Genomic DNA, 14,441 nt, shown 5'->3' on the forward strand with positions numbered 1-14,441 from the left:
TTAAAAACAGTGTTTTTTGGTAATATGTGGTCATAAATAGGTGATTTTCAAAACTTTCCACCAATGGGATTCCTTGGGACTTTTTTCTCTCACTCAGGACAAACTGAGGATACAAAATCAGTTGAGTTTGCTTCTCTTGCAATTTGTCCTAGGGTTTTTTCATAAAATGACTGGACTAAAACAGTCTGTATGAAGCTGTCGACACATAATAATATTATCAGTTTGCATGATTATGACCAACATCTTGATAAAGGTGTGTGTGTGTGAGTCTTACACATGCACCAGGTTTGGCAGGAATGACAGTGCACCACTCCAAAATGAACACACACAAAGCTTTAATCGGCCCACAGGGGGACACGGTGGCGGTGCTACGGCAAAAAAAAAATAAATAAATAAAATAAAATAGTTCCATCATTTTGGAGGCCAGGGGAGTAAAACGAGCCATGAAAGTGAGGCTTAGACAAATGTGTGTCGCTTAAAACAGTTTTTAAGCTTCATGTTATCGCACAAAATCCTGTTTTTTTGTTTTTTTTTTTTCCCATTCTGCATCGACTTCATTCATTTTGAGGCATCCATTCAGCAAATGGCACTGTATGTGTAGGAATCTGACTTCACTTTGGTGACTGTGCAGACTACATTCCTTCTCTTATCGCTTATCTATATCAAAAATAATCTGTGGGGACATTTTTGGAAACATTTTCTTCCTGCTGACAAAACCGACGGATCACAGCGAACAAAGATTTCAGTCAATTAAAAAAAGCAAAACGACTTGACGAGCACAGATGCATTATGGCCTCTGGCTTCTGCCGACGGGGCCTTTGGTGGAGTTTCAGAATAAAAGCCTGAATAAAAGCTGACACGTTGAATTACACGTCTGGTGACACGCTGCGCACACTCAGGAGCTGAAGTGTGTTTGTAGTGTCAGAGAAGGAGATGAAAGGCAAATTCTCGCAGGTTTTCCCAACACACACACACACACACACACACACACACACACACACACACACACACACACACACACAACGTCTATCCGGTTTCCATGAAGATGTTTTTCAAGTCGTCACGTCAATTATGTTTCATTTCTGCAGGAAATATTTCTGGTTTTCTTTTTTTTTCTTTTTTCAGTTGGCTAGATCAATAAGTTGATGTGCATGCTGGTGTGTGTGTGTGTGTGTGTGTGTGATCGCATGCCGTACGTAACGCCGCGGCTCACAGATGTTTCGCCTCTCGTTGTGTTTTTCTGCATTTGGAGTCTCGACTCTCGGGGGGAATCGTCTTTTTCAGGCCTTCACGCTTTTCTCTCGCTCTCCGTCTCTCCTCCGTCCCTGAGACTTTAGTCATCTCTGCCCCCGACCCCCCCGACCCCCCCTCCCCACACACACACACACACACACACACACACACACACATCAAATACACAAAACACATCATGAAACAATTACTGTTGTTGTTTACATGAAGAGCAACTGGCATCAGGAAATGATCAGAGAAGAGAAGAAGAGAGGAAGAGAGGGAGGAGAGGAGAGGAGAGAAGAGGACAGAGAAGAGAGAAGAGAGAGAAGGAGGAGAGAAGAGAGAAGAGGACAGAGAAGAGAAGAGCTGATGAGAGGAGAGGAGAGAGAGAAGGAGGAGAGAAGAGAGAAGAGGACAGAGAAGAGAAGAGCTGATGAGAGGAGAGGAGAGAGAGAAGAGGGAAAAGGAGGAGAGAAGAGAAGAAGAGTAGAGAGAGAAGAGAGAGAGAAGAAGAGAGGAGGAGAGTTGAGAAAGGGAGAGGATAGAAGAGACCAGAAAAGACCAGAACAGGACAGGAAAGAAGAGAAGAGGGGAGGAGAAGAGGAAAGAAGAGAAAAGAAAAGAGGGCAAAGTAAGAGAGGAAGAAGAGACCAGAAAAGATGAGAAGAGAAGAGACGAAGAAAAGAGAGGAAAAAACAAAAGAGGAGAGAAAAGTGGAAGAAATGAGAGGAGAGGAGAGGAGAGGAGAGAAGAGAAGAGAAGAGATGAAGAAAAGAGAGGAAAAAAACAAGAGGAGAGAAAAGTGGAAGAAATGAGAGGAGAGGAGAGGAGAGGAGAGGAGAGAAGAGAAGGAGGGAACAAAAGAGGAGAGAAAAGAAAAGGAGAGAGAGGAGGAAAGAGAAAAGGGAGGAAAGGAGATGAGAAGAGAGAAGAGAAGAAGAGAAGAGAAGAGAGAAGAAGAAGAAGAGAGAGGAGAGGAGAGGAAAAAAACAAGAGGAGAAAAGAAAAGGAGAGAGGAGAAGAGAAGAGAAGAGAAAAGGAAAGGAGATGAGAAGAGAGGAGAGAAGAAGACAAGAGGAGGGAGGAGAGGAAAAACAAAAGAGGAGAGAAAAGTGGAAGAAATGAGAGGAGAGAAGAGAAGAGAAGAGAAGGAGGGAACAAAAGAGGAGAGGAAAGATAAGGAGAGAGAGAAGAGCAAAGAGGAAAGGAGATCAGAAGAGAGAAGAGAAGAGAGGAGATAAGAAGAGAAGAGGAGAAGAAAGAAGAGGAGAAGAAGAGAAGAAGAGAGGAGAGAGGGGAGGAGGAGAGGAAAAAACAAAAGAGGAGAGAAAAGTACAAGAAAATGAGAGGAGAGAAGAGAAGGAGGGAACAAGGAGGAGGAGAGGAAAGAAAAGGAGAGAGGAGAAGAGGAAAGAAGAAAGGAGATGAGAGAAGAAGAGAAGAGAGGAGAGGAGGAGAGGAGAGGAGGAGAGTAGAGGAGAGTAGAGGAGGAGAGTAGAGGAGTAGAGTAGAGGAGTAGAGTAGAGGAGGAGAGGAGAGTAGAGGAGGAGAGGAGGAGAGGAGAGTAGAGGAGGAGAGGAGAGGAGGAGAGGAAAGGAGCGGAGGAGAGTAAAGGAGGAGTAGAGGAGTAGAGTAGAGGAGGAGAGGAGAGTAGAGGAGAGTAGAGGAGGAGTAGAGGAGGAGTAGAGGAGAGGAGGAGTAGAGGAGGAGAGGAGAGTAGAGGAGGAGTAGAGGAGGGCGGGTCAGGCGGAGTGTCTCCTCCTCTGAGAGGCGGAGCAGCAAACAGCCGAGCTGAACACAAACACACAGATCAGACTCAGGTAGAGGAGTGAGCCCAGTGTGTTGGGTGTGTGTGTGTGTGTGTGTGTGTGTGTGTGTGTGTGTGTGTGTGTGTGTGTGTCTGTGTGTGTGTGTGTGTGTGTGTGTGTGTGTGTGTGTGTGTGTGTGTGTGTCTGTGTGTGTGTGTGTGTGTGTGTGTGTGTGTGTGTGTGTTTTCAGTTACGCAACGGGGAGAGTTCTTCCCATCTGTGCCTCTCTCTCTCTCCCTCTCTCTCTCTCTCTCCCTCTCTCTCCCTCTCTCTCTCTCTCTCCCTCTCTCTCTCTCCCTCTCTCTCTCTCTCTCTCTCTCCCTCTCTCTCTCTCTCTCTCTCTCTCTCTCTCCCTCTCTCTCTCTCTCTCCCTCTCTCTCTCTCTCTCTCTCTCCCTCTCTCTCTCTCTCTCTCTCTCTCTCTCCCTCTCCTCTCTCTCTCTCTCTCTCTCTCTCAGCCCCCGCATCGCCGCCCAGTGAAGCGAGAAGCGACAGCTCTGCCTTGCACTCAGCCTCCCTCCGTCTTCCTCACCGCGCTCACACCGGCCTCCTCTTCATTACTCTCATCAGCCTCCCACGGAAAACACACACACACACACACACACACACACACACACACGCACACACACACTGCTCCTCTTCCACATTACTTTCCTCTTCATCCTGCTGCAAACGTCACATTCATCATCGTCACTGTCGCTGTCGGCATCGTCCGCCCAGAGGTTAAACCCCAAACAGGAAGCAGGCAGCCAACAGCTTTCTGATTTTCAAATTCCAGATTATCCCACTAAATGCACAAACTCAAAATCTTACCAAGATTATTTGTCTTATTTCAAGTCAAAAATGTCTAATTTCTAGTCAAAATATCTCAGTACACTTAAAATAAGACATGATCACCTCAGAAGTAACTTGTTTTTAGACAATTGTCTCTCGTTTCAAGTGAAAATTTGCTTGTTTCATTGGCAAAATTTGTTTCTTGTTTCTCGCTAATTTTCACTTATTTCAAGTGAATTTTCACTTTTTCCACTGGCAAATTTTGCCAATGAAACAAGCAAATTTTCACTTGTTTCAAGTGAATTTTCACTTAAAACAAGTGAAAATTGTCTAAAAACAAGTTACTTCTGAGGTGATCGTGTCTTATTTTAAGTGTACGGAGGTACAGGGTGACCCAAAAAAACGGGAATCTTTGAAGTGCGTATTGGCAGACATGAGCAAGTGGCAGCACAATTTTTAAAAAATGAATGTTCCATCATTGTTTCTTAAATGGCATGTTTTCAGGTTTCAATTACTATGAATAAAATATTTTTCTTCCATCACTCTTGGTTTTATTGGATTGTTAAAAAGTTCCCGTTTTTTTGTGTCACCCTGTATTTTGACTAGAAATAAGACATTTTTGACTTGAAATAAGACAAATAATCTTGGTAAGATTTTGCGTTTTTGCAGTGGCATCATTGTCTGCAACACACACACACACACACACACCATCCCCACTTCCATGTCCATGTCCATGTCCATGTCCGTGTCCGTCCCTTCTCTTCCGGCCGGCCTGAACGCCCCACAGGGCTCATTGTTGTGGAAAAGATGTTAAAACAAAGAGAGCAGACAGGCCACAGATAATCCCAAACACAGCAGCTGGGGAATTAGCCGGAGCCATTTGCCGAGAGACTCTCTCCGGGCTTAATTGTAAAACAAAGCGACGGATGTTAGCGTTATTGTCGTAAATCGCTCCGTGGAGCTCGTCTGCTGCTTGTCATCTGCAAAACGAGCAGGGATTCTGATTAATGGCACATTCATTTACTTCAAAAAAAATAAATAAATAAATAAAAATAATAATCTGAGCGCTGTTTGTTTGCCGGATGTTTTGTTTTTGCACGCTGCAAAAACTGAGGGATTAGCTCATGGTGGCTAACTTGAGAGCTTGTCTGAGGCGGATGGAGCTTTATTGTCTAAAAAAAAATTTTTTTAAAAAGGCAGACGTAGGTGGTGCGCTGTTTGTTTGGACGGGGGTTTCATTGAAGGCAGATGTTTTGTTGATTTCTAACCGTCAATCATTCGCAGAGCAAAGGCATGAAATCTGATCGTCAGGGCTGTTTCACTGAAGGGTGATCAGACCGCGGTCAGGATTCATTCTTCATTTGAAATCAGGATCGAGTTTTGTCCTTCACTGCATTTTAAATCAGATCCATCACAGAGAACCAACGATCAACGACGGATTGTGGAGCCTTTCACAATAAAAGCAAAGCTCAGTCCGCGTACATAAGAAGAGGAAGCTGCTTCTGCTTTGTTGGTTCTACTTTTTTGTCATTTGTCATATCACACGCTTATTCTACATTTTGTCAGCTGAGTCTACAGGGTCCTCGCTTCAGTTTGAGTGTAATGTCCCTTTAAAAGCATGTAGTGTGCAGCGTGTTCTCTCCTCCTTTTCTAACTGCATGGAAAAGATCCCAGCTAACACAGTTACTGTTTGGAAAAAGGAGCTCAGTCACTTTTTACTGCCAGGACATTTGAAATGAGACACTTTGGACTTTTACTGCAGGAGATTTTTACTGCAGTACTTCTACTTCTACTGCAGTCACATACCAGCAGAGGAACAGTACTTCTACTTCTACTGCAGTCAGATACCAGCAAGGAGCAGTACTTCTACTTCTACTGCAGTCAGATACCAGCAGAGTAAAGTACTTGTAGTACTTTTTCCACCGCTCATATTAAGGCTATGAACAATATCAAGATTCCTTCCCATAATTACCTCTAGTGTATCTCAGTGATGCAGAGTTACGATAATGTGCAGCTGAACTCATGTATCACATCCTGGAGTCGAGACTTAATTTATTTCAGGCCTAACCTGATGATGCATCACCATGGCGACGGCGTCCTGGTGTAAAACAGGTATAACACAACCGCTGACCCTCTACTCACCCACTTCTTCTTTCACACTTTTCCATCTCTCTTCATCTCTCTTGGTATTCTCCATCCTCCTCGTGCACATCATTCCAAATCTCTCTCTCTCTCACTCACACACACACACACACACACACACACACACTCTCTCTCTCTCTCTCTCCAGTTCATCCTGGCACCAGAGCAGCCACATGATGCCAACATGCTGCTGCCTGTCTGGTCCAGCAGGGCGTCAGTCCCAAATCTGTTACAATACAGTGGGCGCTAAAATACTACTCACTTCATCGGCATAAAAAAAAAAAAATCACAGAACATGACGGGCCAAAAGGTGCCACATGACACCACTGCACCCGACCAGACCTTGGCAAACAGCACTACATATCCCAAAATAATAATAATAATAATAATAATAATAATAATAATCCAAGCATCTGAACTGCTAGTGCTGCACAATGGGAAGAATCACAGTAAACCACAGCTCTCCAGTCATGTGCTTGTAGATATTTGCAGCATATTCTGCCATTGTTTTTCCTCAAGCCTGACAGCCAATCAGCCAGGCCCGGTGCCCATGTCTTTAGCTCCAGGCTGCATGCATGGCTGTCTGCTGTCTGCTCTGTTACAAGTGCAGGAGCTCCGAGGCTGTAAATTAGTGGTGCTGCACCTTAATTGTTTGGAGAGAGTGAGTCAGGGGGGAGGAAGGGAAGGGGAAGGGGGTGGGAGGAGTGATTTCTTTTGTCTTGTTCTGTGCTGAGAAACCTGATGGGGAAATAGTTCCAGGTTGAGACTCGGAGGAGGAGACAGACAGCCAGCCAGGACGGACACCTGGGACTGGGATTGCGTGCGTGGAGCTGCGGGAGCCGTCTGAGAGCAGCCCGACCTCCCCGCTCCAACTCAGACTGACCGCATTTATTATTCAACCAGCTGACATTCCAGGAATAAGCAAAGGGGTGGATCTCTCTCTCTCTCACACACACACACACACACACTCACGCACACACATGCACGCACGCAAGGCCATCCAGAGGACACACAGTCAGGTGTATGGAGCGCACGCACACATACACACATAACACACGTGCACATGCGCATAACTTTGCGTCGTTGGCCTCTTACACCATAACCTACAATTACAAAAACATCGCTGCACATGCGGCTGTTTGGTGGCTTTAAAAGAGGCAGCGCCTGTTAAATGTGCACGGTCCCAGCATGGGAGGATTATCTGTTTACCGGTGCTTATTTATTCCTTTCTCTGGAATCTGTGGATTACTTCTGTCATGACATGAAAAGAGGAGGCTAAAATGCAGCGGAACAGCTTGCAGCATCATTTCTAGATCACCAAATTATCGTCCCCGGATCTCCACAACCAGGCGCCCGGTCTGCGCCAGGCTCTTTAATAAAAACAGCCCCTTCTTTCCCACTCCAGCAAAGATTAAAGACAGCAGCCGCCACTCACCTAGGTGGTCTCCATGGAAACTGTTGTCATGGGAGGCCCTTCCGTGGGGCATGGGGTCGTGGTGGGAGGCTGGCGGCCAGATCTGCCCGGTCTTGCGGACGCTGACGATGGTGGCCTCGGACATGACCACATGGCCGCCCTGCTGCCGGTGGTGGCGCTTCTGGGACTGCGGCGTCGGCGGGCTGCTGCTGTCGAAGGAGTGCTGCGAGTTCTGGGAGTTCTGCGACGGGGAGCGGCTCTTCTCCCTGAAGGGCCGGCGGAAGGCCGTGGTGGGGCTGGGGGAGACGTGGCTGGACTGGCCCGAGGAGAAGTCCTCCTCGCTGGAGGTCAGGTTCTCGTTGGAGCTGCAGTCCGGCGTGTAGCCGCCGCCTCCGCCGACGTCCTCGAAGCTCCCCGGGGAGTAGGAGCGGCGCGGCCAGGTGAGGAGGTGGTCGTCACCTGCGCCCTGATCTCTCATCGTGACCCCGCCACCTCCACCGCCACTTCCACCTCCACTGCTGCCTCCTCTTCCATCCCCACCGCCACCTTCACCCATCATCACCCCACCGACATAGACACTGGAATACGCCTGGAAGTCGGAGGGCTGCCAGGGAGGAGGCGGCGGCTTGCCCCCGTTGGCCCGGGCTGAGTGCCGCGGGTTCGGCTCTCCATCCTCATACTCAGCATCATAACCGCAGGTGCTTTCAGTAGAGCGACCCCTGTAGACCGGCCTGGCGCGCAGCTCTCCGGCCACCGTGGCGAGGTTACCCGGGAGGGAGTGGAGGGATCTCTTTCGCTCCATCTGCATGGCCTGGCTGCCCAGGGAGCTGATCTTGTCGGACACGTCGCGGTCGTTGACCCGGACCAGCCCCCTGTCATGGTGGAACTCCATGTTTGTGTAGAAAGGCGGCGGCGGCGGCTGCTGCTTCTCCTGGCCCTTCGCTACGTCGCCCGCCGAGTGAGAGTTGGCCCGTTTGATCCGCTCAAAGTTGGACCGGAGCGCCGCCACGCCGAGCCCCATGCCCAGCTTGTCCTTGGGGTCAGACGGGAGATCCTTGTCTGGCGGCGGCTGGCTGGGCCTCCGCGGTGAGATGGAAATGCCGCCTCTCTGTTTGGATGGAGATGGAGACAGGCCGTCCAGGTTGTCGCAGGACGTCGACTCGGCCTGCTGGGGCACCTCAAAGGCCGACTGGAGCTCAAGGCCGTCTCCGTGGGAGGCGGACTTCCTGGCTGGAGGGGGCCTCGGCTTGGATCTGCCAGCTTCCCCAATGGGCTGGAATCGGCTCCTCTCCCCCGCACCACCACCGCCGCCGCCGCCGCATCCAACCCCCCCTCCGGTCTCCTGCATGTGTGGCTGCTGGGACTGGCAGTCTGCACCCTGCTGGGTGGCCGCCGGGTCCATCCCCTCGTTCAGCGGAGTCTTCCTGAAGCCCCACCGCTGCCTGTCGTAGCTCTTCCTCTCCTTGGCCAGGAGGGTCTGCAGGTAGATCATACGGAAGCGCTCCTTGTTCACCTCCTGCTCCAGCCTTCTGATCGAGGCTTTGCATTTCTCAAGCTCCTGCTCGATGCCCCCCACGGACCGCAGCTCCATTTTGGGGGGCTCAGACTCGGGGAACTGCGCTTTCCACGCCTCGATGAATCCAACCGGCTCCACCATTGTTATCAATCTATTTATCCGAAGCGACCCTTTAGTTCACACGCAGGGGGATGATGTAAGGGCTGTCTCTTGTAATCCAGCTGTCTGCAAGGGGCAGAAACGGGCAACGACGGCAGACACAATGAAAAAAAAGAAACAATCAGTGAAAGTCTAATTGCTGGCACTTGTCATCGGCGCAACAATATATCCAATTGCGAACCAGAAAAACCGACTCCTGCCCCGTCAGAGGAATAAAATCCAGGAATGAGTGAGACTTGAGGAATAAAATCGTACACCCTTGGCTTTTCTCGCGCATTATTCCACGGGAATGACCACTTGCGAGGATATTAAGGGAGAAAATCTCAGCCTCGACACAATGACAGCATCTGTCCTCCGCTCCAACGGCCGATCCGCGTCCCGTGTTGTTGTCTGCGGCCCGGAAAGTGAGAAATCCTCCTCGTCTACTCACTGTCTGTGTTTATAAACCACGATTACAGCGCGATCCATTCATTCCTCGTCCCACGGTTCATTCATATGCCGATATTCCCGCTGGTGCTCTTGTTCCTGGAGCTCCTTTGTACCAGCAGCGCGCAGCGAGGAGACGGGATGAAAAGCGCAATAAGCGACGGCGACATATGTGGTGTGTTTTTTTTTTTTTTTCCTCCTACAAAGATTATGCTGGGAGCCGGGATACGTCGATGTTTTCTTCAGCCTTGTTATCCCATTTTTCCACGGCGCGCTTAGTGGGATAGGTTTTTTTTTTTAACCGGATTTATCCCGTTTCCTTGGCCGTGATGGTGCCGTGTGTGCTCCCATCTCAGTGCTCCACTGGATGAGCTGCAGGAATGGGAGGGACCAGACTGAAAAACCACCGACCAGCGATCCTACTGGTTAAAGAGACAGAGCGAAGGATGTGTTCAACTCTCACCTGGATTATAGTCCCCCTTTTTTCCTTTTTTTTTTTTTTTTTTTTTGAAACCCCAGACGGATTTATTACGAAATGCAGCTGCCTTTGATATCCATCCTGAAATTTGGGTATTACACAAGTATCAGAAAAATGACCGGCATCATTCCACTTTTTCTTTATCCCACCGGCTTGTTAGTAATTTTTTGGGAAACATGGCTCAGATATGATGTCAGCTTTACCAGAATCAGAATCAGAAAAACTTGACTGAGCCTCGAGGGGAAACTGGGTCAGAAAAAAAAGTCAGAAAAAGTTGCTCAAATTCCCAAGAGAAGAATATTTCATAAGCATGTAGTTGAAATTATTAGAAATCATAAGAAATTGAAAAGAAATAAGAAATACAAAACTATGTGCATTAGAAATTTGTTTAAAAAAAAACGGTAGGCTATGTGCTTTATGTATAAATATGCGAGTTAATCCTATAAAAATATTACACTTATTCCATAAATAAGAGTTAGGTGATTGAAAAAACAATGCACACATAGCTGTAATCTTCATATAATGGACCTATAAACAGTTAAGATGTTTATTTCATTTTTTTATTTATACAGTTTAAAGTTACAGTCACAGAGCACATTAAGACATTTCTGTAAATGTGCCAGTCTAGCTCTGCTGTCTCAGGTGTCATGACAGCTACAAAAGGCACATAAAATGCAATTAAATATTTGAAATAAAACTAAAGACCTATCTTTTCAGTCTGGCTTTTATTTTGGAGTAAAGCTATAGCCTTAGTATTTCAGTATAATCATTAGGTCTGATATTTATTTTTATCCTCGTGTATTTTGTATTTTATATTGATTTTATTGACTTTTATTTGTTTGTTTTTAACATTTTATAGTTTTTATTGTCATTTTTTTTCGTGTAGTCTATTTTTTTTTTTTTTTTTTTTTTTTTTAAACCTTGCACTGTGAGGCACTTTGGGCTGCATGTTTGTGTGGCAGGTGCCATGTAAATAAAGTTGAGTTGAAACAGGAACAGCAGTACTGTGCACACAGCAGAACATACTTCACAAGAACACATCAAATACTTCGAAACAGGGACAAGACCTCAAACACAGCCTCCCTCAGGTTATTGACACTTAATTTTCAAGTCAACCATGATTTAATGTTAATGTAAATGAACAGTGTGTGTCTGAAACGTGTCTGCAGGCTGTTTCATGTGTGTGAGCTGAGTGTGTCAGTTGTTTTCTGCTTTATGAAAGCACTTAGGGCGTGTGTGTGTGTGTGTGTGTGTGTGTGTGTGTGTGTGTGTGTGTGTGTGGTGGGGGGTGGGGAGGTTAAGCCATGCAGAGTCATACAGACAGGACATACATTCCCAACTATCTCAACAAACAAGCTGCTGGCCTTCTGCTAAATGTCTATCATTTAGTTTATTTAGTTTAGTTTATTGTTGCGACAGAAAATTACTAGTTTTTGCTTGTGATCATGGCTGACGTCATCGCCAGGTTGAAACAGGGCCTACCTGTCAGGCAGGTGTTACAGAACAGCAGAGTGTGCTGCTGGAAGCTCAACACCGCCACCCAGTGGCCAGAGGTCAGCGGTGAGTCTCAGGGCGGTCAGGCTCTGGTCTCGTGGTGGAGCCGCATCTTTCAAATGAGACTTTCACCGGACTCCGGGTTGTTTTTACTACACATGGAGATTTTAGGCTACTTTCTGATTTATTGTTTTGAATTCCTCAATTTGTAGCCCATACCGATCAGTGAGAAACTGCATGTTGGCTCATGGAAATAACACAGAATGGAGGATTACATAAAGCAGGGGACAGAAATGCAACAAATATATAACAGACAGTTTTGCCATTTACCTCCAAGAAGAAAATAAAATAACTGCTTTCCATCTTTTTTGAAAAAAATCTACATTCCATGTCAACCTTTTGCTTTTTTGACAGCAGGTTTGCTGAACTGACATCACAGCAACTATCTGCTGGTTTTTCCTTTACTTCTGATTCTACCTAATTCATCATAAACCATTAACTGATGAATGAATGAATGAATTGATACGTATCACAGAACCTCTTATTTTGCTAATTACACATAGCTGATAATAACTGGATGCAAATATTTCAATTTAAAAAAGGGTTTGAATGATATAATGAATAACATTTAAATAAAGCAGTAAAATCAATTAAATTATGAGTGGAAACACGAGCACTGGTGCTGCTCTGATTCCATAATGTTTGGTTTTGGTGTGTGTGTGTGTGTCTCCAGATAGAGACTGATGTGAGAGCCTCGGGTTCGTATCAGCTGCTGTTTCCTGTTGATCCCAGTTTCACTTGAATTACTCAGCGGTTTCCTTTTAGATTGTTTTTATTTTTAATTATTTTGTGCAGACTACAGGGGATGCAGCTTGCAGAGTTATTTCTGAGCTCAAATTAGGCCACTTTTGTTCTGTATTGTAACCGATAAATAATGCAGCCGGAGCTGTAACTTTTGTTCATAGATGATGAAACAAAACTCATCCTGCATACCGATTATCTGCACGGCCAGGGGCGCCACCAGAGAGTCTGGGCTCCATGCAGCGATCTCACTGATCTTGTAAATTTGACTTTATAATCTGAGAATTTGATTCTTTTTCCCCGTAAATTTACCACTTTAACCTCAGAGAATATCCAAGGTTTTTTTTTCTTGTAAATTTATGAGTTCAATCTAGAAAATTTTGAGTGTCTACTTGCTTGCATGTTGATGTCGTCTTCATTTTAGCTCATGAAAAGTGCAGGGGGGGCCTATATGACGTCATTTAGGGCCCCCAAATGGTTAGAAACGGCCCTGTTGGGAGCACAACCCCTATTTCAGAAACACAGAATTACAAACAAAAAAACCCAAACAATTTAAAGACCATAATATGTTTTATTTACCTGAAACCACAATCTCAGTAATGCATGTACAATCATTATTCGACATCAATAATGATCGTCTTCTTCTTCTTTTTTTTCTTTTTTTTTTTAAACATATGGTTATCGATATTGTTCTTCGACATGGTGTTTCTGAGGGGGGGGGCGATACGGGCCCCCCCCTCACGTTAGATCACAGTTTTACTGCAGTCGATAAAGATACATGATGACAGTGATGCGGAGACAAGAAAGAAAACACTCGACAGGTACAGGAGAACACTGTTGTATTGCAGGATACCGATGAATCAAAGTGTCCGTCTCGTAAGGAAATAGATCAGCGATTTGGCCCACAGTCGTGAGAGGAAAAATAAAATAAAATAAAAAACAAAAACAGTTCAAACTCAAGTAGAAGACCACAGTCAAGTTCTTAGTATGAGTCACTTCTTCATGTCACACGTTGTGCAAATTCCCCAAAAAGCAGTATAGTAATAAAAACAGTGATTCCCTAATATATATATATCTTCCTCTGTAAAACCATCTGCCGTCATGTAATATTTTGGAGCTTGTACATTATAATCTATAAATATAAATTGCAAAGCCTACATACAGCTGAAACACATGCATGATTATTATACACTGATATACAGCAGTGACCGATCAAACCCAGTGTTTTCAAAGTTTTTCCGAGTGTCAAGGAACCATGGAGGTTTGGAGTAAGTCGTTCATGCAAGGAGGAATGCCGAGGGGTTATTAAGGAGTTTCCCTGCACACAAAACTGGAATAATGTTGTGTGTGTGTGTGTGTGTGTGTGTGTGTGTGTGTGTCTGTGTGTTGCGGTGATGGGGCGGTGGGGAACATGCTCCACGTCCAGCAACTTTTAAATAGTCAATATATCCGTATGTATTTGGTCTTTTTTGGCATCATTTATTATGAAAACCTGCCTTTGAAGTCTTTACGAGCAGGATACACACACACACACTGCTGGTCAGCGCGGTCTCTGAGGTGTGTTGAGTTTCGGAGAGAGAGCGCGCACACACGCGCTGGACTGTAGGCGGATTCCAGCCGCTGTGCTACTCTGAATTGCGAGGAATGGAAGCTTTACGAGAGCCAACCTGAAGAGGAGAGGGAGGAAAAAAAAAGATAAATTAGTCCCACATATGAGCTCTGGAACATTTCAGGAACGAGTATTATTATTATTATTCGTCAAAAATATGTTTGAAACACCAATTTCCATGCTGTCTTATGAAGATATTTGTGTGATGGTAAGCGAGTGTGAGAGGGGGTGAGAAGAACGGTGCACAGGTGGAAATGAGAATTGAAATTAAAACTGAATTTCTTGAACAATGGATCAGAACTGAAAAACATTTATTAACCAATTTCTGGTGGGATGTATTCATTTTTATTTATTTATCTATTTATTTAGTTCATTTACTACTGCACCAGACTGAGACACGATGTTTGACACCACAGTTTGGTGTTGCTGTGAGGTTTGTTTTTCACTTTAATAGAGCAAGGCTAATGACTCCTATAGACTTCCAGTCTTTATGCTAAGCTAACACCAAATGCTACCCACAGGAACTGAACAACAGGATGCACAGAGGTCAAAGTGGTATCAAACATCTCAGTCTGGGCAAGTGTAAGA

General features: G+C 45.6%; 2 protein-coding genes across 3 annotated transcripts in view; both read right to left on the bottom strand.

Annotated features, from left to right (window-relative positions):
* Positions 1–9,228, bottom strand: part of bcr (BCR activator of RhoGEF and GTPase) — a 164,356-nt gene extending 155,128 nt beyond the window's left edge. The window contains exon 1 of the mRNA XM_030065922.1: positions 7,392–9,228. Within this exon, the coding sequence (XP_029921782.1) occupies positions 7,392–9,027 (1,636 nt within the window). The 5' untranslated portion in view covers positions 9,028–9,228. The remainder of the gene's footprint in view (positions 1–7,391) is intronic.
* Positions 9,229–12,795: 3,567 nt separating this feature from the next.
* Positions 12,796–14,441, bottom strand: part of atp2a2b (ATPase sarcoplasmic/endoplasmic reticulum Ca2+ transporting 2b) — a 43,095-nt gene continuing 41,449 nt past the window's right edge. For both annotated transcript variants that reach the window (XM_030065925.1, XM_030065924.1), the window contains exon 24: positions 12,796–13,911. In XM_030065925.1, coding sequence (XP_029921785.1) covers positions 13,898–13,911 — 14 coding nt within the window. In that variant the 3' untranslated portion in view covers positions 12,796–13,897. The remainder of the gene's footprint in view (positions 13,912–14,441) is intronic.

Source organism: Myripristis murdjan, chromosome 12 (assembly GCF_902150065.1).
Source record: "Myripristis murdjan chromosome 12, fMyrMur1.1, whole genome shotgun sequence".
Lineage (NCBI taxonomy): Eukaryota > Metazoa > Chordata > Actinopteri > Holocentriformes > Holocentridae > Myripristis > Myripristis murdjan.